Source organism: Sarcophilus harrisii, chromosome 3, assembly GCF_902635505.1.
Source record: "Sarcophilus harrisii chromosome 3, mSarHar1.11, whole genome shotgun sequence".
Lineage (NCBI taxonomy): Eukaryota > Metazoa > Chordata > Mammalia > Dasyuromorphia > Dasyuridae > Sarcophilus > Sarcophilus harrisii.
In genome coordinates, this window is record NC_045428.1 from 563605375 (window position 1) to 563631208 (window position 25834).

The following is a 25834-nucleotide window of genomic DNA, read 5'->3' on the forward strand; positions in this document are numbered from 1 at the left end:
TGTATCCCCTTTCCTTGTTAAAAACTTTTATCATTTCACTAGGGCTTTAATTCTCTTCTTCATGAAAATGGCTCATAGTTCTATATATGTGATCCTCACATCTCTGTCTCTCTCACTATTTGTCTATCTCTGTCTCTCTCTATATGCCTGTCACCTATAATTCCATCAAGAGACTGACTGCCTTTCCCTTCTGGAGGAATGGCTCCTAAGAGACAGAGGAGCTTCCTTGTGGACTCCCAAAGCAGACTGTGGCTCCACCCCTTCTGCAATGTGGACTCTAGAGGACTGGACAGGTTTCTGGGAATTATCACGCCCAGAAGGTGGGAACTCTCAGCCACCCCCAAAAGCTATTGGAGACAGAGTCCCATTGGACCTATATATAGAGCTTCTTTGTGTTGAGGACCACTTATACTCAAGAGCCCCGCAGTGGACAGATTTAACCAAGAAACAGCTAAAGGTATCTGGAGCCCAAAAGACCAGAAGACATTTTTGTCCAAGTCAGAGTACATGTCTGTGTTTGTGTGATTCTATATTGTTTTATATATTTAGAGAATGAAGGAGTTCTTTATTTGGTAACTATGAACTTGTATTTTTAAAAATATTTCAATAACTACTTTTAATATAATTTGGTTTATTTTATTATCCTATATATTTTATGGATCTAAAAACATGATTTTGATAATGGGTTCAAAGGTTTCATCAGACTGCTAAAGAGGACTGGGATGTTAAAAAGATTATGGATCTGAATTAGGTCTGAGTACAGCTCTTTGTACCAGAAAAGGAATAAGTATATGAATTGAGATAGTCTTGAGTGTTTGTTTTTGTACCTGAATTACAATGTTTGTGTGTCTAGAGAATATGAATTGTACATTTGTGTAACAATACAGTGTTTGGGGCTGAGGGAAGAGGTGCAGTGTCTGGGTAATATGTTTCTGTGGCAATATAAACTTCATACAGGGATTTTTTGATCAGATATAGATTGGAGTAGATGGTTCCTGCAATCCCTTCCAATAAGATTAAAGACCTAGTCTCACCTCCCAGATAGATGGCAGTTGGCCACCCCAGGGGTAAAGCAAGAGTGTGGGGATCTCACCTGAGGAGCTAGACATAAGGTTTATATTTTCTCCCACAGAGACTTCAAAATGAAGATAGTCTTGCTGCTAGCTGTACTAATGGCCTGTGGTAAGAAGTGACCACCTAACTGACATCTTCCCATGAATCAGTCCCAGGAGGGACAACTGCTGGGTGGTATAAAAAGCTCCTCCACCTAGCATCTTTTGGGCTCCCTAGTTCTCTCCAACCCTTGAACCTTGCCAATCCCAACTAATTCTTCACTGATTCTTCTTAAAAGCTAGAAGGAAAATAGGGCAAGATTCTCTCCTCAGATGAAGGGTGGGAAGGGTCAGACTAAAGCAATGGTGGAAAGTAAGGTCAGAAGGATGATCACATCTTATTGGGGACCGCTGATCTCTCTTGCAGGCTTAACTGAGATACAAGGGAACTTGCTACAATTCCAAAACATGATTGGGAAGCTCACGGGAAAGAATGCATTGGCTGACTATGGCTTCTATGGCTGCCACTGTGGCTTGGGAGGCAAAGGAACCCCCAAGGATGCTACTGACAGGTAAGCTGCTGTTCCCCAGCCCTGCCAGGATTGTTACTCTAACTTCTTTAGAATTCACTATGATGAGGTCCTAAATGGTGGGTATGGTTGGCAGAGAGAAAAACTGAAGAACTGATAAAAATTATTCTCTGGGAGCAGGCAGAAAGAAGACTCTTGACAATGGACATCAGTTTAGTTCTGTGGTCCTACTTTCTGGAGGTTATCCAGTCAGAAATCCAAGTTATGTCAGGTCCCTGAGACTAAATTCCCCCATAAAACAATTTAGGGCTCATGGAGTCACTGCTGCCAGTATCAATCTGCCACTGGCGCTCTGCCAGTGTCTTTGCCCTTACTCCTCCCCCATGACATGATATCTCTCCTAACTCCACTATGCTTCTCAATCCCACGTCTCCTTTTTGTAGCTAACTCTTAATGATGCTAAATCCCTTTCAGAATTTAGCCTGCCAACTAAGGGCATACCCCAACCTCACTGAGTGCTCCCTTTCTACTGGTAATTGTGAGTTGTACTAAGGAACTCATCTCCTATATGTTCTTCCAACTCTATTCATATTTACAATTCCTGGTGTCTATTAAATCCCGTCATTTTATCTGTAACCTCTTCCCTTAAATAAACCTACCTTTTGTCAAAGGGAGTGGCCATTGTGTAATCTTCACATGACCAGACTCCAACATTTGGTACCCACCATCATCTGGTGTCTATACATTAGCCACATCATGGAGAGGGTACAAGGCAAGGGCACCAAAGATGCATTTCAACAGCAAAAGTCTAAAAGAGTATCCTTCACCAGCATTCCTTTGAATCTTTCTGTACATGTCTGTGCGATCCTCCAGAAAGGAAATAGAGAAGCCTGAGACCAGAGAAGTTTTCAGAATCAGAGACTCTCCAGTAAATACAGGATTTGGAACTGAAAAGGACTTTAGAGAACAGGCAGTCCAACCCCCTGATTTACAGATGAAAAGAACATGATCCTAAACTTAGGTGTTTTGACTCCCAGACCAGATCCTTCCACCACAGCAGGCTGCCTCCTTGCATGGCCTCTCTTACTGTCCTATTTGCTGACCACCTGCTTCCCAATAAGACAGACAGAGAGCATTCACTAGGGTTTCTCCCTTTAGGTGCTGTTCCACCCATGATTGCTGCTATTTAAAGCTGGTGAATAAAGGCTGCAAACCCAAAACACAGTCCTACAACTACAAGTACCAGTCTGGGTCCATTACCTGTGGTGAGATAACACATTACAATGAGGCACCACTGGGCATTCCAGATGTGGAGAAGCCTCACATGGTGTCTGGAAGGGCAGTACTCCTAGACTCCCTAGAAACTAGGGCTGCATTCTCCCCTCAGACTAGGGGCTTCCTCGGGGGAAGGGGAAGGCACCCAATAAAAGGGTTCAGCTTGGCAGGGGAAAGGCAGAGGTATAAATAGAAAGTTACTACCCCTCCCAGCACTTCATTTCTCTGAATTTACAGGGTCTGGGTCCAGTTGTCAGAAGGCCATTTGTGCCTGTGATAAAGCTGCTGCCTACTGTATGAAGAGTAACCTGAGGAGTTATAACGTGAAATATCGCAACTTCCCCAATTTTCTGTGTAAAGGGAGTAAACCCCGATGCTGAAGCTTCTTTTCCCCTTCCTCAGCAAGAATTGACAAGGAGCCTCCTAGACCCTCTATTATTTAGGGATGACCCACTCACTTTTCTCTAAATTTCTTTAGCAAATTAAAAAAGGGAAATGATGAGGTATTGAGAAGTAGATCTTCTGTTCAAGTGGACTTAACAATTACAGTTCCATCCCAGGTGGAGGTCTCTACAAATCCCACCTTTACTTAACCAATCAGAAATCCAAGTTATGATTTCAAACTCCCGAGATTGAACTTCCTCTATAAAAGATCTGTTTATGGTGTAACTCCTTTTCAGGACTCTGTCTGACTTCATAGTGTCTTCCCTTTAATATCTTTTTCCTCCTGGTTAACTGAGTTCCACTAAAGAATTGTCTTTCCCCTTAATTGTTAAAACCTTTTTCCTTGCTAACTGCTGTAAGCTATTCACATAATAAAATGGCAAAACATTTGTAAGCTGTGATGGATGCCTTTGACATAACATCTTTTTGTCATGCACTGAATCTATAACAGGCTATTTCTATAACATTGTTTTATAATTATGCTCTCTCAAATCTATCACTCTCCTGAATGTATTTCATATTACTGTGAGGGATGTAGAAGACCCTTACCCAAAATGACTACTCAGAGATCACTCAGGAGAAGGCAGAAAAGTTGTTTATTGAAAACCTCCAGAGGATGAACCGTCCCATCTCGAGATAAGAAAGAGAAAGCTCCGGTAGGAGGGCTAAAGAAGTAGTAAAGATACACAGCTTTTATACAAGAAATTACATCACAAGTAAGAGAGCATTGAGAAGGGGAGGGGGAGGCATCTAATTGGTTGTTGCTATTTGGGGAGATTGGAATGGAAGGTTTCTGTTTCCCTACTCCAGTGGTCCAGCTAATAGACTAAATATCAATAAATGTCAAATACCAACAAATGTCATCAGCTCAGGTTAAGTAAATACGTTTCTAGCTGGCAAGTAGATATGAGCCTGCACATATTATACAGGTCATGGGGAAACACAGAAATAATGAAAATAAAATACAGAAAAAGAATTCATACATTCCTGTAAGTTCTTCACCTTATCTATTCCCCACATTACCACTCCAGGTACCTATTTTACCACTTCAAAGAGTTTTGAAGAGATAACATTAGGGAGAGGGATTCTTGAAAATACTGCATTTGGCCAGAGATGGTTACTCTGTGGGTATGGGTGACTCTCCCCCCCTCCACCTATTGACTTTGACTAAGGAATTATCTTCACATTTGTGGGTTCCAAAGCTTAAGGAATCAGAGAGAAGAATGAGGAGTAATGCTGTCATCGTTAGCACAGGGAACTTTGTTTTCTAGAGGGAAAGAGAAGGCAATTGCTTCTGGAGAGAACAAATTGTTAAGGACCATGCCTAAGTGTGAAGGGGCAGGTCGATTCTCCGAAAGCCCCCATTTGAAGGAATAGCAAATCAGCTGCAGATGTCACTTGTGAATTGGGAATGAAATAAATCAGAGGCAAGAGAGAAGAGGAGAGAGGTCAGAGAATGCAACTGTCTCTTAGTCTCCTTGTATTGTTATCATCCTCTCACATGAAGGGATTTATTCTACTGGTCAGAAATAGATCCCCAGCAGCCACTAGCAGGTTGCTCCATAATGACAAATTTCACCTCTTTTCATCTACCTGTCAAAGGGCACAGGGTTCCTACTAAACAGAAATTTGAGGCCTTCTACACACTCACAAGAGTATCTTAAGGTATCTGGCAGGAAGATAAACAATGACTTGGTGTAATCCTGGAGTTATGAGTCCAGCTGGGGAGATTGAGTTTTACTGCCATTGGAGTAATGAGTGTGACTTGGTAGGGTCCCTTTCAGGAGACTAGATGTCTAGTGTTGTCCTTTCTGGGTTTTCCAGGATTTCAAATATACTCAATATCCTGTTGAACAGGAGCATAGTTTACCTTTTTCTCTTTAAAAGGTTGTGGGGGCTGTAGTTCTTATTTTTCTTGGATGGTTTTTATTTATTTTTTTCTCAATGTCTGTCATACTTTTTTTTTTGAGGCAATTGGGATATAGTGACTTGCCCAGGGCCACACAGCCAGGAATTGTTAAGTGTCTGAGGCTAGATCTGAACTCAGGTCCTCCTGACCTCAGGGCTAGTGCTTTACCCACTGCACCACCTAGCTGCTCCTCTTATTAGATTTTTAAATTCTTTTTTGAGTTCTACAAATTCTCTCTGGGCAGGGAGCCATTTAATGTTACTCTTTGGGAAAGAAGAGACTTTATTTCAGTGTATTCCTCTGAAGATAAACCCCAGTCTTCTCTATTCCCAAAGTAAGTTTCTATGGTTGGGATCTTTCTTCTTTGCAGGTTCATTTTTTTTTTTTTAATGAGAAGTATTAGTTAAGCACCTCTAATTGTAGGATGGGGAATGGTAACTCTAGCTTCATTTCATCTTTCCCCTCTGACCTGGACACCAAACCAAGACATCCATCCTCTTACAAGTGCTTGCAACCAGCAGCATCCCTGCCCCACTACCTCTGCACTCGCACTGTGCTGGCTCCTTCTGGCCCAGGGACATCTCTATAGCACAGCTGGGCCTGGCATTCCTAATCAGCTGAGATTCATCCAGTCTTCTGGGATTCAGACTCTGGACTCCATACACAGTACAGGAGGTTAAAGTTTCTGTGTTCCTGCTGAGGTTCCAGCCAAACCCAGCTAGCCCCAGGGGTCCCCACTCGGTGTTTTGGAACCAGCCTAGAAGTGTTTGCATTTCATATGGATTAATCCCCAGTCTGGGGGGCTTTCTTCTGATCTTCTTGGGTTGTACCAGGAGGACCATTGTTCTGCCTTAAGTCTTCTTGATTTTTCACCACTCTGTTTACCCTGAGGCACAAATCTATTCTGTCTATGGAGAAGAACTGGAAAGCTTGAATTTTACTAACACTACCATCTTTCCAAAATCCTCCCCAAAAAAAGTTCTTAAGGGAGACCTTCGTGTAATGCCGGAGAAACTGAGGCAAGATAGAGATTAGAGAGTTTTTTAATATTTTATTGGAAAGGGAGAGATATACTGGGACCAAATGGATCCAGGGTTTGTTGGCTGAATGAGACTATTGTCTCCAAGAATCCAGCATCCAGCCAGCATCCAGCAGCCAAAGTGAGTTCTCCGTGACATATTTATACACAGTAGCTAAACAAAGGCAGGGGAGGTGGAGTCCAAACTCTGGTGATTGGCAATCTCTAGGCTAGAATCATTAATTCAGTTCTGACAGGTTGGGGGATAGAACCATAAATTCTAACAAACTGGGAGTTAAGAAAGTGTCTGACTAGAGATAGAATGTCTGGAGTCCCCCTGTCTGAGTTTACACATTGGCAATTTATAACCTCTGAGTTATACCAGTCTTAATGAACCAGAGAGGAGGTTTTCAACTAAGGGGATTGAGGCAGAATAATTAAGGAAACTGAGGTAGGACCAATTAGGGAAATTGAGGCAGAACAATTAGGGAAACTAAGGCAGAACCAATTTAGGGAAACTGAGGCAGGACAATTAGGGAAACTGAGGCAGAACCAATTTAGGGAAACAGTCAGGACAATTTAGGGAAACTGAGTCAGAACAATTAAAGAGAATTGTGGTACAACATTCGGAGTGTCCTTGTATTTCTTTTTCTGACCACCTTGTGAACACTTGCTCTGAGTTCTCCATAAAATAATTTTTTGACCAAGTGTACATTTGGCATTTAAACAAGGGGACCAACCCAACCAAGTTATGCTCTCTGTAGTAGCGTTGGAATAGGACCTCAATGTCTAGTATCTTATTCTGCCAGGTGATCTTCAGAATTTTTGTAAAACAATTCAAATGGAAGCAATTCAGTTTCCTAACATGGAACTGATTTATTGTCCAAGTTTCACAGGCAAACAATAATTAGATCAGCACAACAGCTCTGAAGATCTTCAGTTTGGTAGTCATTCTAATATCTCTCCTCTCCCACACTTTCCTGGGAAAGCCTCCCAAACACTGAGCTAGCTCTGGCAATGTGTGTGTGTCAAACTCATTATCAATGTGGAAAATATACTGCCAAAGTAAGTGAATTTATCCACAGCATTCAGAATGTCACTATTTGCTGTCAATGATGTTTCCACATTTGGATAGTGTGGTGCTATAATAAAGGTCCAGTTAGGAGTACAAAAGACCCAATTAAGATCAAAAGATAAAGATCATCAGTGCCCTTCCCTGCCTGTCTCTGGGACTTTGGGCAGTAAAATTCAGGCTTTCTCTAGTGTTACTCCCTGCTACCAAGGGCTTGCCTTTTTCTCTTTTACCCTCTTCAATACTATTTTATGAAGAACTCACACAGAGCAAGTGCTTACAATGTAGTCAGAAAAAGTGATACTGATACAAGAACACTCTCAAAATGTCTCTTAAGAACTTTAGAATCGATTGTATGACGTGGGAGGCACTGGCACAGGACCGCCCAGCATGATGTGCCCTCATCAAGGAAGGTGCTGTGCTTTATGAACAAAGCAGAACTGAATTAAACCAGAAGAAATGTGAGATGTGCAAAGTAAGAGAAGCTACTCCAAAATGTTCATATTTGTGTCCGACCTGTGGCAGAGCATTCCAAACTCGTATGGATCTGATCAGCCACAGTCGAACACACTGTAACTTGATTCTAATATAGTGATGTAGTTTTGGTCTTTCTTAGAGAATGAAGGACAATAGCTAACCAACTTCTGGATATTAACAATTTCTTCTCTGAATTGTGACAACATTGCTTTCCTCCTACTCTTTCACTGCTCCTAAGTCTCCTTTGGTGGATCTTCTTTCATATCACTTCCCCCAAATGTAGGCATTCCCTGGTTTTGTCCTGAACCCTTTTCTCTTTAAATACTCTTATTTAATGACTTTATCAATTCCCATGCCTTTGTCTTCATGAATATTGCTCACATCTCTTGTCTTTCTGTCGAATCTCTCTGTCTCCCCCCTACCCTTTCTGCCTCCATGTCTCTCCCTCATCAAAACTTACCTGTTTCAGAAACTGGAAACTGAGTGGATGCCCATCAGTTGGAGAATGGCTGAATAAGTTATGGTATGTCAATGTTATAGAATATTATTGTTCTGTAAGAAACAACCAGCAGGATGATTTAACAGAGGCCTGGAGAGATTTATATGAACTGATGCTAAGTGAAATGAGCAGAACAAGGCAAGATTATAAGATGACCACTTCTGATAGATATGGCTTTTATCAACAATGAGGTGATTCAGACCAACTCCAATGGTCTTTTGAGGAAGAAAGCCATCTATACCCAGAAAGAGGACTGTGAGAACTGAATGTGGACCACAAATATAGTATTTTCACTCTTTTTATTGTTTGCTTACATTTTGTTTTCTTTTTTTTTTTCCCTTTTTGATCTGATTTTTCTTGTGCAGCTTGATATTTGTGGAGATATGTATAGAGGAATTGCAAGTTTAGCATATATTGGATCACTTGCCAACTGGGGAAAGGGGGAAGGGGGAAGGGAGGGAAAAAACTGGAACACACAGTTTTGTAGGGGTAAATGTTGAAAATTATCCATATATATATTTTGAAAATAAAAAGCTTTAATTTTTTTAAAAAATCCCTTTTTCTAACAAGATTTCCCAAAGGCATCTCAAATTCAACATGTACAAAGTACTTCTCCTCTCTGATTTTCCTAATTTCCTCTGAGCATATGAATACCTTTCTAGTCCCCAAAGTGACATTATTTTGGCCTCTTCACAATGCCACAATTCATAATCCCACACATCCCATATTACCAATATCATTCTACTTCCCTACTTGATCAATTTTAGTGACTCCCTAGTAAGTCAAATATGTAAGCTCTTTCTCATCCTTTTTCTAACCTCTATTTTTTGCCTTTTCTTTCAGCCTCTTTCTCTCCTCCTCTCTCTGCTCCCACCCAATCATAATCAACACATCTTATATAGGGTTCTGTACAGAGTGGCCACTTTGTTGGGGTGCTGAATGAGTAGTTGAGTCTTTTCTATGAGTAAGAAATCTGGCAAATGTTTACAGAGTTGTCAAAAGCCACAGTCCAAAGTCTGAGGAAGGATGGAGAATATGAGTTGGAAAGTTGAGTATGTTCTCTAACCATCCTTGAGACACAAAGTCCCTGAATCTAACCCAAATGATTGTCAGAGGTCAGCCTGTCACTTGGAACTCATTCAAAAGAGACTGTCTTCCCCATCTAGGAGAATACCTCTTAGGAAACCCAAAAGAGCTCCTTCTGGATTTCCAAAGCAGATTTTGGCCCCACCCCTTCTTCCTGCAACGTGGACTCTTGGTGTTGGGCAGTTTCTGGGAACTTTTACCCCAAGAGGTGTTACTGGAAACAGAGTCCTCCTGGATCTATATATGGAGCTTCTCTGCCTTGAGGACTAATTAGACTCAAGAGCCATTTACTGAACAGATTTAACCAAGAAACAGCTAACAGCATCTGGAGTCCAAAAGACCAGAAGACATTTGTCCAAGTCAGAGAGTATGTGTCTGTGTTTGTGGGATTCTATATTATTAAGTATATTTAGAGCATGAAGGAGTTCTTTATCTGGTGTGTGTGAACTTAAATTTTTTAAATATTTCAGTAACTACTAAGAATATAATTTGCTTTTCTTTTTAATCCCATTTTTTTTTTTTTTTTTGTGCATCCAAAAACATGATTCTGAGAATGGGTTAATAGAATGCTAAAGAGGACTGGGATGTTAAAAAGGTTAAGAATCCTTTGTTTAGAAGATCTGAGTGCAATTCTCTGTGCCAGTAATCTTCTTTATGTATTGATTTGTCTCTGAATTTCTGTAGCCCTAAGTATTGTAATAAGAGTATGAATTGAGGTGGTCTGTTTGTATTGAATTACAAGGTTCGTATGTCTAGAGAATATGAATTGTACATTTGTGTAACAAAAGAGTGTTGGGGGCTGAGGGAAAGGATGCAATGTCTGGGTAATATGTTTCTGTGACAATACAAACTTCATACAGGGATTTTTTGATCAGATATAGATTGCAGTAGATGGTTCCCACAATCCCTTCCAATAAGATTAAGGACCTAGTCCCGCCTCCCAGATGGCAGTTGGCCACCCCAGGGTTAAAGCAGGAGTGTGGGGATCTCACTTGAGCAGCTAGACATAAGGTTTGTATTTTCTCCCACAGAGACTTCAAAATGAAGATAGTCTTGCTGCTAGTTGTACTAATCATCTGTGGTAAGAAGTGACAATAAATTGACCTTTTCCCATGAATCAGCCCCAGGAAGGACAACTCCTGGGTTGTGTAAAAAGTTCCTCTCCCCAGCATCTTTTGGGTTCCCTAGTCCTCTCCATTCCTTGAGCTTTGCCAATCCCAATTAATTCTTCACTGTCTCTTCTTAGAAACAAACTGGAAGGAAAATAGGGCAAAATTCTGCCCTCAGATGAAGAGTGGGAAGGGTCAGACTGAAGCAATGGTGAAAACAAGGACAGAGGGGTGGTCACATCTTATTGGGGACTGCTGATCTCTCTTGCAGGCTTAACTGAGGTACAAGGGAACTTGCTACAATTCCAAAACATGATTGGGAAGCTCACGGGAAAGAATGCATTGACTGACTATGGCTTCTATGGCTGTCACTGTGGCTTGGGAGGCAAAGGAACCCCCAAGGATGCTACTGACAGGTAAACTGCTATTCCCCAGCCCTGCCAGGGAAGTGAACTTAACTTCCCGGAAATCACTAGAAGGAACCCTTACAGGAGATGCAAATTAATGGAAAAGACAAAGAGCACCAAAGAGATGCATTTCAAAAGTCTAAAAAAGTATCCTTCTCCAGTATTCTTTGGAGTCTTTCTATACACATGGAGTAATCCTCCAAAAGGGAAATAGAGAAGCCTAAGACCAGAGAAGTTTTCAGAATCATATTAAATAGAAGGTTTGGAACTAAAACGAACCTTAGAGTCCCCTGATTTACAGATGAGAAGAGCATGATCCTAAACTTAAGTGTTTTGACTCCCAGACTAGATCCTTCCACCACAGCAGGCTGCCTCCTTGCATGGCCTCTCTTACTGTCCTATTTGCTGACCACCTGCTTCCCAATAGGACAGAAGGAGAGCATTCACTAGGGCTCCTCCTTTTAGGTGCTGTTCCACCCATGATTGCTGCTATTTTAAGCTGGAGAAGAAAGGCTGCAAACCCAAAACACAGACCTACAACTACAAGTACCAGTCTGGGTCCATTACCTGTGGTGAGATAACACATTACAATGAGGCACCACTGGGCACTGCAGATGCGCAGAAGCCTCACATGGTGTCTGGAAGGGCAGTGCTCCTAGACTCCCTAGAAACTAGGGCTGCATTCTCCCCTCAGACTAGGGGCTTCCTCGGGGGAAGGGGCTGTGTCTATCAAAGCACCCAATAAAGGGGTTCAGTTTGGCAGGGGAGAGGGAAAGTTGTAAATAGAAAATTACCACCCCTTCCAGCACTTCATTTCTTTGAATTTACAGGGTCTGGGTCCAGTTGTCAGAAGGCCATTTGTTCCTGTGATAAAGCTGCTGCCTACTGTATGAAGAACAACCTGAGGAGTTATAAAGTGAAATATCGCAACTTCCCCAATTTTCTGTGTAAAGGGAATGAACCCCGATGCTGAAGCTTATTTTCTCTTTTCTCAACAAGAATTGACAAGAAACCTCAGGATCCCAATTCCAAAGCCATCAACCCAACCCAACCTAACACAACAATCCTTTTGTGAATAGTATTGCTTTGCCATCAGGATTCAGATTAATTAATGCAACCAATCAACAAACCTTTATTAATTGCTTACTTTGAGCTAGGCATTCTAATATAAATTACCAACCTCAATTCCAAAGGCCTGATGTTGGAATCCATACCTGTAGTCTGCTGCTGTTGGGACTTTTAATTTGCTTTCTTTAACTGTTCCTCATTGTTATGAGGAGGGGAGGGTTATTAGGAAGTGACAGTGAAAAGGGCGGGGGGACGGGAGGGGGGAAGTATCAATAAAAGGTTGGGCCTGGTTTTTGTCTTGTTTTGTTTTGTTTTTTAAATCAATCTTGTGTTTTTGGCATAAGGAAATTTGCTCAATATGAGTCAAACAAGATGGGGGAGAGGGAGGAAAGGAAAACAGGAGAAAGAAATGTGGTTCTGCTCTCTCTTACCTGCAGACCCAGCACCTCTGCTTTGTCACTGTTCCTCTGAAAGGTTCAGAAACACAGAATCCCAGAGTTAAAAGTAGGTTCTGCTACTAGAAGGTATCTAAGTATTCAGGAGAATAATCTGTGATCTCAAAGAGCTACTTATGCATTCCTCACAGTAGATATATAATTAGTGCTGAATCTAATAATGCAATTGCTGACCAGGGAGGTTTGGGAACAGGCCAGAGACCTTTCGCTGACCCTCTCCCCCTGCTTCCAACTAGGCTGACTCACCTTCTCTGTAAATGGTTTCCAGGACCCCCTGTTATCAAGAGCTCCTTAATCTCCACAGGTCTCTAAGCTACTTATGTCAAAAGGAAAGCACGTACTTGCTCTTATCAGCCAGAACTGAACACCTTTTAAATGGCCAAGTCTTTTCTACCAAATGTTTATGTAGTGCATTCCAGATACAGTGATATCATTGATAAGGGAAAGTACAACATTAATCCTATCTAGAACTTAAAGGGAGGGAAAATGGCCTGGGAAGTCAAATGATTAGCAGGAATCAAAGACAAGATTTGAATCCAGATTTTCCTGGACTTGAGGTGCAGAGCTCTATCTACTATGATAGAATATTACAAAATTCTAAATATAGTAGTAAAGGATTATGTATACCCAAGTCTACTTCTGCTTCTCCTCTGCATACTTGATTCAGTTTAATAAACATTTATTAAGCACCTACTCTATGCCAAGTATTATACTTAGCACTATGGATACAAAAAAGGAAAAAAAATCATTACACTCAAGGAATTTACACCCTAATGATGGACAACAACACACCAAACACAAATTATGCCAGTGGTAGAGAGGGAAAAAAAATCACAAACACATGACATCTAGTCTGGTCTAAAGAAGCTGTACAGTGCTGGGTATGAAAGGCACTCTGGATCTGGAGTACAAGGATTTGAGTTCAAATCTCTAGGTGGGTGAAGAAAAATCACTGGTTCTCTCTGGACTATAGGCTTCTCACCTGCCAATTAAGAGTGCTGGGCTGGATAACCTCTAAGTTCCTTCCAGCTCTCATTTGTGATTCTTCATCTTACAAATCAGGAAACTCAGAATAAAGAGTGACAATGACTTGATTAAGGTTTCACAGGCAATAGCTGGTGGACAGTGGAGAAAACACTGCACTTGGAGTCAGGGAGACCTGAGTTCCAGTCTTACCTCAAGACACTTTACTACTTGTGCAACTCTGGACAGTCATGTAATTTTTTTTTACCTCATTTTCCTACCCAGCAGCAGCAGCAATGATAAATTGTAGCAATAGTAGTAGCAGCAGCAACAATAATAAAAGTAGCAATAGCAATAGCAGCAGTAGCAGCAGCAATAATAGTAATAAAAGTAGCAGTAGCAATAGTAGCAGTAGCAGCAGCTGCAACAGCAATGGCAATAATAATAGTGGTGTGCTGGTACTGGAAGTAATAATAGTAATAGTAGTGATGGTACAAGTAGTAATAGTAGTATGGTAGTAGTAATAACAGCTGCAGCAACAACAGCAATGGCAGTAATTACAGTAATGGAGGTGGTGTTGGAAGAAGTAATGGTACAATGGAAGTAGTAATGGTTATAAATAGTAGTGGTAGTAGTAGTAGTAGTACTAGTGGTGATAGTGGTAGTGGTAGTAGCAGTAATTGTAGAAATAGTAAGAGCAGTAGGAGAAGGAAATAGTGAGCAGTGGTAGTGGTGGTTATGGTAGTAATAGGAATAGTGATGGTAGTAAAAGCCGTATTCATAATAGACGCAGTAGGAGAAGGAAGAAAAGAAGAAAAGGAGGTAGTAGTGATGGTGGTGGTGGTGGTGGTGGTGGTGGAAGTGTAATAGTAGCAGCAGTAATAGTAATAGTAGTAGCAGCAAAGTAGTAGCAAAAATGAGATTTAAACTTGGTTTCTCTGACTCCAAATTCTGTGCTTTTGATGCCTCTCATCATCTGGTATTAATCTGCTGCCAATATACACATACCAAACATGTTTCTATTAATCACCTTTTAAGGCACTATTTAAGTTCTGTTTGAAAGGATGATTCCTCCACCCATATATCAGAGAAGTATTCAACAAGTAAAGAGAAGGAAGGCTATTACAGGCAGAGAGAATGACATGAGTAAAGGAGTGGACATGGAAAAGTACAAGACTTTTTAGGGACTAGTGAGATGTCCAGTGTTGCTGGAGTCTAGAAGGGATTCACAAGAGATAAGACTGACAAAGTAAGATGATGGTAGATTGTGAAAGATCCTGAATGCCTGGGATGAACATCTGAACTGAGAAAACCTAGAGATTTTCTTTAACAGAAGATCAACATGAGCAAATCAAGGAATGAAGAAGATAACTCTGGCATCAGGTAAAGGAGAAATAAGAGGCCAGTCATCTTGATTTTTGTCCTGTCACCAGACTGATGACTCTGGAAGAGAGAGTGAGGCTGGTGACTGTGTAACTATGTCTCACTTCAAGCCAGCTCATGCACAAGTCAAAATGTCAACAGACCTTCTTCAAACAAGAGGTATAAACATCAGTCACTTTTTGTGACAGGCATTGAGTTGTACAATTCTGATTTCTCTTGTTAGTGAAGTTTCCCACATAGGAGGTGATGAACAACAAGAAGGGTGGACACTGCACATGGATTGGAGGAAAGATCAGGTTCTCTTGTGAAATACTTTCTGAACACCAAATTAAGGCTGATGAAGGCTGTATTATATACCATATCTATATCAACATTATATATTCTATTCTATTCCATCTCAATTCTACAAACTAGCTATGTGGCAATGTGCAAGTCACTCACCTTCTTAGGTTATAAAATGGGTACATTGGACTAGATCAGTGGTGTCAAACACAACCATAAAAGCGTTCCCACAGCAGGACACTGACATAGAAAACCACCAATTAACATTCGTATTGCTGTATATTTACTTATTTTGTAAAACATTTTTCAATTATATTTGAATCAATATGGATCTTTCAGTTATTATCTAGTTCCAAGTCAACAATCTTATCATTCTTCTTGGGTAATATTTGAGTTTGTCCCCCAAGGGCTGTACAATTAGTGGGGCCATAACTAGGAATATTTTCATCAAGCAAAAATAGTTGAGAGAGACAGATAGACAGACAGAAACAGAGACAGAGACAGAGACAGAGAAAGAGAGAGAAGAGTGTGTGTGTGTGTGTGTGTGTGTGTGTGTGTGTGTCTTTTGGTGGGGAGAGGTTAGGAAGAAAGTCAGTGGATAGTATCAGAAAATGCCTTTTCCACAGGTCCTTATCAACAAGGGAACTGATGAGAAGTATAATTGTCTGATGGGAAAAGAGGACCTGAATGATGATAAGAGATAAAAGCTGTATTGGATAGAAGGAGCACAGAGACTTTAGAGCTATACAGAGAGTAAAGGGCACAGCCTCAGCAGCCAGCCAATTCCAAGTGCAGAGTGCTAGGACCGTGAATAAACATAATCACAAAGGGAACTCTTGTCTGGCTTGATGACCCATCTTGAGTAATCTGATATGCCTCTGCTGAATTGTGCTATTTCCCTCCCTGTCATCAACACTGGGACCTGATCGATTTATCCCCTCTCCACATCTCTTCCTCTCTTGCCTTATCATTACCCAGAGAATTGGCATCACTTACCCTTGACAACACCCATCTCTCTTTGGAGAGCTGAGGGGTGAGGGGAGCAAAATCTTCATTTGTGATCTATGTTTTTATAATGGTTTTTGTCTCTAGAGAAATATGAGCTGCTTTTTATTTCAAAAAAAGTAGTTCTTACAAAAGAATGGACCATGAGATGGACAAAATGCGAAATAGTCCTAGTCTTAATTGCAAGCATATATTCATGCTTTCCTCCTTTCTCCCTTTTTCTTCTCCTTTCCCCTATTTCTCTTCCTCTGTCAATTCTGATTCTGTTACCTGATTGAGGCTTGCAAGATCCTTACCAGGTAGTGGGTCTAACCTTCCTTCTATACTCAAACTTTTGTGTAGGGCACCTATCCCAACAAAGCTACTTTATCTACAAAGCAAGTATTGATCAGTAGACAAGCTATTAAAATGTTGGAAGCTAGTAGTACAGTGAACAGGTACAGAGTGCAGCTCTGTCCCATTTAGGATGTATCTTGAAATTTTCTTGGTCTTTTTTTTCTCTGCCCAAACAAGTGAGTCTAACTCTTTCAGGCTCATTTCCTTCTGACTATACAAGACACCTGAATTTTTCTTTAAGCTCTCTCCAACTTCTTTCCTAAATCAGTTTGATTTGGCAACCATTTATTAAGCACCATCAACAAACAATGTTACAGAGTTTCCTAATAACAAGAGGGGAAAATAACAATCATTTATCAAAAGATCCTAGCTCTGTGATAAGTGCTTTAGAAATATGAAGTCTATTGACTCCAATTTTTAAGAATTCAAGCCATTTTCCAATAATAAATGGTCAAAGGACATGAACAGACAATTTTCAAATGAAGAAATTATATGAAAAAATGTTCTAAATTATTATTGATCAGAGAAATGAAAATTAAGACAATCTGAAGTACACACCTCTCAGATTAACTAAGAGGACAGGAATAAATGATGAATATTGGAAGTAATGTGGGAAAACTGGGACACTAATACATTTTGGTGAAGTTGTGAATTGATTCAACTATTCTGGAGAGCAATTTGGAACTATGCTCAAAGGGTTATCAAACTGTGTATACCCTTTGACCCAGCAGTGTTTCTACTGGGCTTGTATCCCAAAGAGAAGGGAAAGGGACCCACATGTGCAAGAATGTTTGTGGCAGCCCTTTTGTAGTGGCCAGAAACTGGAAACTGAGTAGATATCCATCAGTCGGAAAATGGCTGAATAAGTTATAGTACATGAATGTTATGGAATATGATTGTTCTATAAAAAAACGATCAGCAGGATAATTTTAGAGAGGCCTGGAGAGACTTACATGAACTGATGCTAAGTGAAGTGAGTAGAACCAGGAGATCATTATACATGGCAACAGCAAGATTATATTATGATCAATTCTGATGGACGTGGCTCTTTTCAACAGTGAGTTGATTCAGCCCAGTTTTAATGATCTCATGATGGAGAGAGCCATCTGCACCCAGAGAGAGGACTGTGGGGATTGAGTGTAGAACGTAACATAGTATTTTCATCTTTTTTATTGTTGTTTGCTTGCTTTTTGTTTTCTTTCTCATTTTTTCCCCTTTTTGATCAGATTTGATCTTGTACGCCATGATAATTATGGAAATATGTAAAGAAGAATTGCATGTATTTAACATATTGTAAACATATTGATTGCCATGTAGAAGAGGGGGTGAAGGAAAGGAAGTAAAAAAAAAATTGGAACACAAGGTTTTATAGAGGTTAATGTTAAAGATTATCTTTGCACCTAGAAAAAATAACAACAAAATTCATCTGGAAGAACAAAAGGTCAAGGATTTCAAGGGAACTAATAAAAAAAAAAAAAAAATCAAATGAAGGTGACCTAGCTGTACCAGATCTAAAACTATATTATCAAGCAGCAGTCATGAAAACCATTTGGAACTAGCTAAGAAATAGACTAATTGATCAGTGGTTCACAGGACAAAATAGTCAATAACTATAGCAATCTAGTGTTTGACAAACCCAAAACCCCAGCTTTTGGGATAAGAATTCACTATTTGACAAAAACTTCTGGGAAAATTGAAAATTAATATAGAAGAAACTAGGCATTGACCCACACTTAACACCGTAGACCAAGATAAGATCAAAATGGGTTCACGATCTAGACATAAAGAATGAAATTATAAATAAATTAGAAGAACATAGGATAATTTACCTCTCAGACCTGTGAAGGAGGAAAGAATTTTAATCAAAGAAGAACTAGAGATCATTATTGATCACAAAATAGATAATTTTGATTATATTAAGCTAAAAGGTTTTTGTACAAACAAAACTAATACAAAAAATTAGAAGGGAAGCAATAAACTGAGAAAACATTTTTACATTCAAAGGTTCTGATAAAGGCCTCATTTCTACAATAGATAGAGAATTGACTCAAATTTATAAGAATTCAAGCTATTCTCCAATTGATAAATGGTCAAAGAACATGAACAATTTTTGGATGAAGAAATTGAATCTATTTCTAGTCATATAAAAAGGTGCTTCAAATCACTATTGATCAAAGAAATGCAAATTAAGACAACTCTCAGATACCACTACACACCTCTTACATTGGCTAAGATGACAGGAAAAGATAATGATGAATGTTGGAGGGGATGTGGGAAAACTGGGACATTGATACATTGTTGGTGAAGTTGTGAATGAATCCAACCATTCTGGAGAACAATTTGGAACTATGCTCAAAAAGTTATCAAACTGTGCATACCCTTTGACTCAGAAGTGCTACTACTGGGCTTATATCCCAAAGAGATTTTAAAGGAAGAAAAGGGACCCACATGTGCTAAAATGTTTGTGGCAGTCCTTTTTATAGTGGCTAGAACCTAGAAGCTGAGTGGATGCCCATCAATTGGAGAATGGCTGAATAAATTATGGTATATGAATGTTATGGAATATTACTGATCGGTAAGAAATGATGATGATTTCAGCAGGATGATTTCAGAGAGGCCTGGAGAGACTTACATGGACAGATGCTAAGTGAAATGAGCAGAGCCAGGAGGTCATTATACACGGCAAGACTATACGATGATCAATTCTGATGGATGAGGCTCTCTTCAACAATGAAATGATTCAAACCAGTTCTAATTGTTCAGTAATGAAGAGAGTCATCTACACCCAGAGAGAGGACTATGGGAATTGTGTACCACAACAGGATTTTCATTCTTTCTTTTATTGTTTGCTTGCATTTTTGTTTTCCTTCTCAGTTTTTTTCTTTCTAGATCTGATTTTTCTTGTGCAGCAAGATAATTCTATAAATATGTATACTTATATTGGATTTAACATATATCTTAATATATTTAACATGTATTGGACTATCTGCCATGTAGGTGAGGAGGTGGGGGAAAGGAGGGGAAAATTTGGAACAGATGGTTTTGCAAGGGTTAATGTTGAAAAAATTACCCATGCATATGTTTTGTAAATAAAAAGCTATAATAATTTTAAAAAAGAAAAAGAAAAAAGAAAACAATCTTTGAATGTATTTTGAAAAATAAAAAGCTATTATTATTTTTTTTATTTAATAGCCTTTTATTTACAGGTTATATGCATGGGTAACTTTACAGCATTAACAATTGCCAAACCTCTTGTTCCAATTTTTCACCTCTTACCCCCATCCCTCCCCCAGATGGCAGTATGACCAGTAGATGTCAAATATATTAAAATATAAATTAGATACACAATAAGTATACATGACCAAACCGTTCTTTTGCTGTACAAAAAGAATCAGACTCTGAAATATTGTACAATTAGCTTGTGAAGGAAATCAAAAATGCAGGTGGGCATAAATATAGGGATTGGAAGTTCAATGTAATGGTTTTTAGTCATCTCCCAGAGTTCTTTCTCTGGGCATAGCTGGTTCAGTTCATTACTGCTCCATTGGAAATGATTTGGTTGATCTTGTTGCTGAGGATGGCCAGGTCCATCAGAACTGGTCATCATATAGTATTGTTGTTGAAGTATATAATGATCTCCTAGTCCTGTTCATTTCACTCAGCATCAGTTCGTGTCAGTCTCTCCAGGCCTTTCTGAAATCATCCTGTTGGTCATTTCTTACAGAACAAATAATATTCCATAATATTCATATACCACAATTTATTCAGCCATTCTCCAACTGATGGGCATCCATTCAGTTTCCAGTTTCTAGCCACTACAAAAAGGGCTGCCACAAACATTCGTGCACATACAGGTCCCTTTCCCTTCTTTATAATCTCTTTGGGATATAAGCCCAGTAGTAACACTGCTGGATCAAAGGGTATGCACAGTTTGATAACTTTTTGAGCATAGTTCCAAACTACTCTCCAGAATGGTTGGATTCGTTCACAACTCCACCAACAATGCATCAATGTCCCAGTTTTCCCGCATCCCCTGCAACAATCATTATTTTTTCCTGTCATCTTAGCCAATCTGACAGGTGTGTAGTGGTATCTTAGTTATCTTAATTTGCATTTCTCTGATTAATAATGACTTGGAGCATCTTTTCTTTTTTTTTTTTTTTTTTTTTTTTAAATTTAATAGCCTTTTATTTACAGGATATATACATGGGTAACTTTACAGCATTAACAATTGCCAAACCTCTTGTTCCAATTTTTCACCTCTTACCCCCCCCCCCTCCCCTAGATGGCAGGATGACCAGTAGATGTTAAATATATTAAAATATAACTTAGATACACAATAAGTATACATGTCAAAACATTATTTTGCTGTACAAAAGAATCAGACTCTGAATTATTGTACAATTAAAGCTTGTGAAGGAAATCAAAAATGCAGGTGTGCATAAATATAGGAGTTAGAATTTAATGTAATGGTTTTTAGTCATCTCCCAGAGTTATTTTTCTGGGCATAGCTAGTTCAGTTCATTACTGCTCCATTAGAAATGATTTGGTTGATCTCGTTGCTGAGGATGGCCTAATCCATCAGAACTGGTCATCATATAGTATTGTTGTTGAAGTATATAATGATCTCCCTGGTCCTGCTCATTTCACTCAGCATCAGTTCATTAAGTCTCTCCAGGCCTTTCTGAAATCATCCTGTTGGTCATTTCTTACAGAACAGTAATATTCCATAATATTCATATACCACAATTTATTCAGCCATTCTCCAACTGATGGACATCCATTCAGTTTCCAGTTTCTAGCCACTACAAAGAGGGCTGCCACAAACATTCCTGCACATACAGGTCCCTTTCCCTTCTTTAGTATCTCTTTGGGATATAAGCCCAGTAGTAACACTGCTGGATCAAAGGGTATGCACAGTTTGATAACTTTTTGAGCATAGTTCCAAACTACTCTCAAAATGGTTGGATTCGTTCACAACTCCACCAACAATGCATCAATGTCCCAGTTTTCCCATCCTCTCAACAATCATCATTATTTTTCCTGTCATCTTAGCCAATTTGACAGGTGTGTGTAGTATCTTAGAGTTGTCTTAATTTGCATTTCTCTGATTAATAATGACTTGGAGCATCTTTTCATATGACTAGAAATAGTTTCAATTTCTTCATCTGAGAATTGTCTGTTCATATCCTTTGACCATTTTCAATTGGGAATGGCTTGATTTTTATAAATTAGAGTTAATTCTCTATATATTTTGGAAATAGAGGCCTTTATCAGAACCGTTGACTGTAAAAATATTTTCCCAGTTTATTACTTCCCTTCTAATCTTGTCTGCATTAGTTTTGTTTGTACAAAAACTTTTCAGTTTGGTATAATCGAAATTTTCTATTTTGTGATCAGTAATGATCTCTAGTTCTTCTTTGGTCATAAAGTCCTTCCCTTTCCACAGGTCTGAGAGGTAAACTATCCTGTGTTCCTCTAATTTATTAATAATTTCATTCTTTATGCCTAGGTCATGAACCCATTTTGACTTTATCTTGGTGTACGGTGTTAAGTGTGGATCAATGCCTAGTTTCTGCCATATTAGTTTCCAATTTTCCCAGCAATTTTTATCAAACAGTAAGTTCTTATCCCAAAAGCTGGGGTCTTTGGGTTTGTCAAAGACTAGGTTGCTATATTTGTTGACTGTGTTATCCCTTGAACCTAATCTATTCCACTGATCAACTAATCTATTCCTTAAAAGCTATTATTTTTAAAAGAAAAAAATTATCTGTGCATATGTTTTGAAAATAGCTTTAATCAAAAAAAGAATAATCCCAAATTAAAAATACAAAAGTAATCCTATTGAAGATTTTTAAAAATGGAAATATGATCTCATTTGATCCTCATAGGAATCCTGTGTGATGATCCCCACCTTACTGTTGCATAAACTAAAATAGACAGAGGTTAACCCATATAGCCTAGAAATGTCTGAGGCCACATTTGGAGTCAGGTTTTTCTGACTCCTGGCCTAATGATCTATCCAGCATTTAAATGCCTTCCCAGCATTTTCCAACTACATGTTTTTGTTTTCTTTTCTTTTTTCTAAAGACTGGATCTCTAGCTGATCTAGGCTAGAAGTGCTATCATAGACCTGCTCCCACTTTAATAAACACAAGACCTCTAACCTTCTCCATTTTTTTTTCTAGAAAGAATAACTTTAGGTCTTTTTTTTAAATATGTACAATTATATTAAATATATTTTCACAATTAGTCATGTTGTGAAAGAAGTCTCAGAACAACAGGGAAAAAACCACAAAACAAGTCAAAATAAAAAGTGAAAATAGTATGCTTTGATCTGCATTCAGACTCTATAGTTTTTTCTCAGTATATAGGTGGCATTTTTTATCATGATACCATGTTATTGCCTTGGACCACTGCATTATTGATGAGAGCTAAGTATCAAAATTGATCATCTCACAATGTTGCTATTATTATACACAATGTTCTCCTAGATCTGCTCACTTCATTCAGCATTCATTTGTATAAATCTTTCCAGATTTTTCTGAAATCCACCTGATCATTTCTTAAAGCACAATAATATTCCATTACATTGATATACCACAATTTGTTTAGCAATTCCCCAATTCTTAGCTACCACAAAAAAAAAATTCTATAAATGTTTTTATCTTTTATAAATATTTTGCATTTTTGTACATAAATATTTTGTAAAATAAATATTTTTCCTTTTTTCATGATCTCTTTGGGATACAGACCTAGTAGTGGTATCGCTGAATCAAAAGTTATGAACTATTTAATTGACTTTTGGACATAGTTCCAAATTGCTCTCCAGAAAGATTGAGTTAACCTATTCTTTTTTCAACTTAAGTCATTTCATCACTCTTTCTTTTTAGATGTCCTGGTGGTCCCTTGCTCTAAGGGATCACATGATAATAAGCATTATACACAATATAACGAGCTAAATACGGCAAGCTCCCAATCAACTTAGCCCACTGCAGCTCAGAACTCTCCATCCTAAGAGATTAGCCAGTCTCAGTGTTCCAGGTAGGAGGAACTGCAGATTTGAGTCATACTGAAGGGACCCCGAAACTCTAAAACTCCTTGAAGGACAAATTCTCCTTGAATCCTGACACTGCAAAGACCCTGCCCAAGGACAAACAGCTTCATTCTGTAACCTAGGTGGGGCTGGTTGAGTTCTGAGCTGGAGACATCAATCCCATTGAAATGGAGAAATAACCATTCAATTCTAAGATTTTCTCTATTCCAGCTCAAGCTGAAATCCAGCTTGTAGATAAAAAGAGCCAACTTGGAACTCCACCCACTAGCCCTATCAAGAGCAACCTCCAAATTGTAGACAAGGCTTATTAAAGAGCCAATCTAAAACCCTCCATGCCATGTCATGCTATGCTATGCCATGCTATGCCAAGGAAACCTCTGCCCACTGGAATAATATTTTCTTCCAATGTTACCCTCTCTTTATCCTCACCTATTTCCCTAATGACACTTTATGACTCTCTGTCAGGATTTCTCTACTAGAAACTTTACTTAGGCTGACTTCCCAATGCCAATAATAAATCTCTTTTATCAGTCTAGCCTTTTGGGGTTTGTAAATTCCTTTACAAAGGATCTCTGTGCCACCAGAAGGGGGTTCCCCAAAACTCCTCCATGTGCCGAATCCCAAGGGGGCATAGGGGAGCCAAACCTCTCTATTTGGTTCCCTAAACCCCTAACTTGACATTAACCTCATCATTTAACTCCCTGACCATCAGGTACCCTAATCTCATTTTGATTCCCTAAATCTAGACCTCATCATTTGGTTCCCTGACCAAAAGGAACCCCAAAATCTAAATCTCATCAATACCTGTCTGCAAATATATGTTATTTTTTATATAGCACATTACTTTATCTGCCCATAACAGGAAATTTGAAACAATAAGACACTTACGTGGAGGAAATAAGTTTCTAAATTAATACTAGGGCACCCACTATTTGTAGTACTGGAAAACTGGGACTTATCCCAGACTTTCGACTGGAGGGCACAGTTTCTGCCCCAGCAGGATTTTAGAATTACTGTCACTGCACAATGAGAGAATGGCAAAGGTGGGGAAAAAGTGATGTTGAGTGTGTCTAGCCTCCACCAGCACAGACATCACATTCCTGTACTGAAGGTGGTCAGGACTGTAATGAACAGAAAGTCATATCAATGGCAAACTTTCTTCCAGTACCTAATGAAGAAATTCTCTTCTCTTTTCTCCTGCCTGTGTCAGAAACCAGAGCTTGTTGTATTACTCTGTGTGTTCTATTTCAATTGGGTATTTGCAGTCTTTAATCTATTTCTAGCTTAAAAATAAGATCAATCTTAATTTTATTGAGTCACAAAAGTCTTTAACTACATAGAATACAAATAGAGAGGGGGCAAAAGTAGCTAGTCTGAATACATACAATTTAAATGGCCAAAGATCTACATCTCTGGCCAAATGTTAGGGAGTTCATCTTATGGGTCCGGTTACTGAAAACCTCAATTCTTAGACTCTCAAAAGCACAAGAAAGGGATCCCAATGGAACTAAGGACCATGATCCCTAGGCTAAAAACTATTAATATCCACAGTGAGTGTCCATAGACTCATTGCACCATAAGTAATCTCCAGCCCTAGAAAGAGAGTGATCCACAAGCATCTATTCTAGGCTCCTGCCCTCAGGGGATGGAGGAAGGTGTGGGGGGGAGGGGTGTAATTGTCCTTAGAGCACTAGACCTGCTGTCAGGAAGATGCATCTATCTTCTTGAGTTCAAATCCAGCTTCAGACACTTAATAGCTGTATGACCCTGGGCAAGTCCCTTAACCCTGTTTGCCTCAATTTCCTCATTTGTAAAATGAGCTGCAGAAGGAAATGGCAAATCCCTCCAGTATCTTTGTCAAGAAAATCTTCTATGGGTCATAGGGTTGGGGACACAAAGACTGAAAGGACCACAGAAGCCCTAGGCAAAAACCTTAAGCTCTAAGTCTACTGTACAAAGTGGGGACCTCAGGCAAAACCTCCACCACGGAACAGAAGCAGAAGGTAGTGATCAAAGGGAAACCCCAAAGTGGATCCAGTGAGAAGCCAGAGGCAATGTTTTGAGAGGAAGCATCACTCACTTCAGTCAAACTGCACTACACACTGACATCTGCTGGTTGCAAATGAGTATATAAACCTGGAATTTTTGTCCTTTAATATTTCAGTTTTTTTTTTTTTCTCTTTTTGGCTTGAAAGTTTAAATACTATTCTAATTCTTCATTTTACTTCTTTTAAAGCAACTTCTTACATAATTTATCCATGCAAATAATATACCAGTATTATAAGAATTTTAATTGTGAATTTTTAATTTGCCATTTTTGCAAATTTGTATATATATATATATATATGTATATATATATGCATATATATATATATATATAATATTTACTCTTGAGTTTAAAGTTAAA

At 39.0% G+C, this 25834-nt stretch overlaps 2 protein-coding genes across 2 annotated transcripts; both read left to right on the forward strand.

The window, feature by feature from the left end:
• Positions 1-390: 390 nt before the first annotated feature.
• On the forward strand, positions 391-3690 carry LOC100931218 (phospholipase A2, membrane associated-like). Its single transcript, XM_003764925.4, has 5 exons — positions 391-457; positions 1133-1182; positions 1480-1624; positions 2741-2847; positions 3095-3690. The coding sequence occupies exons 2-5, from the start codon at positions 1143-1145 to the stop codon at positions 3235-3237; spliced, it is 435 nt and encodes a 144-aa protein (XP_003764973.3). The 5' UTR covers positions 391-457; positions 1133-1142; the 3' UTR covers positions 3238-3690.
• A 5895-nt stretch (positions 3691-9585) lies between these two features.
• Positions 9586-12255, forward strand: LOC100926652 (phospholipase A2, membrane associated-like). The gene is made up of 5 exons (XM_003766467.2): positions 9586-9729; positions 10394-10443; positions 10743-10887; positions 11344-11450; positions 11709-12255. The coding sequence occupies exons 2-5, from the start codon at positions 10404-10406 to the stop codon at positions 11849-11851; spliced, it is 435 nt and encodes a 144-aa protein (XP_003766515.1). The 5' UTR covers positions 9586-9729; positions 10394-10403; the 3' UTR covers positions 11852-12255.
• The last annotated feature ends 13579 nt before the right edge of the window (positions 12256-25834 follow it).

Bases quoted from the DNA above. Each gene is read 5' to 3' on its own strand.
- LOC100931218 (XM_003764925.4), top strand. From the start codon at position 1,143: ATGAAGATAGTCTTGCTGCTAGCTGTACTAATGGCCTGTG. The intron at 1,183-1,479 runs GTAAGAAGTGAC...TCTCTCTTGCAG, and splicing joins AGCTGTACTAATGGCCTGTG to GCTTAACTGAGATACAAGGG. The intron at 2,848-3,094 runs GTGAGATAACAC...CTGAATTTACAG, and splicing joins GTCTGGGTCCATTACCTGTG to GGTCTGGGTCCAGTTGTCAG.
- LOC100926652 (XM_003766467.2), top strand. From the start codon at position 10,404: ATGAAGATAGTCTTGCTGCTAGTTGTACTAATCATCTGTG. The intron at 10,888-11,343 runs GTAAACTGCTAT...TCCTCCTTTTAG, and splicing joins CCCAAGGATGCTACTGACAG to GTGCTGTTCCACCCATGATT. The intron at 11,451-11,708 runs GTGAGATAACAC...TTGAATTTACAG, and splicing joins GTCTGGGTCCATTACCTGTG to GGTCTGGGTCCAGTTGTCAG.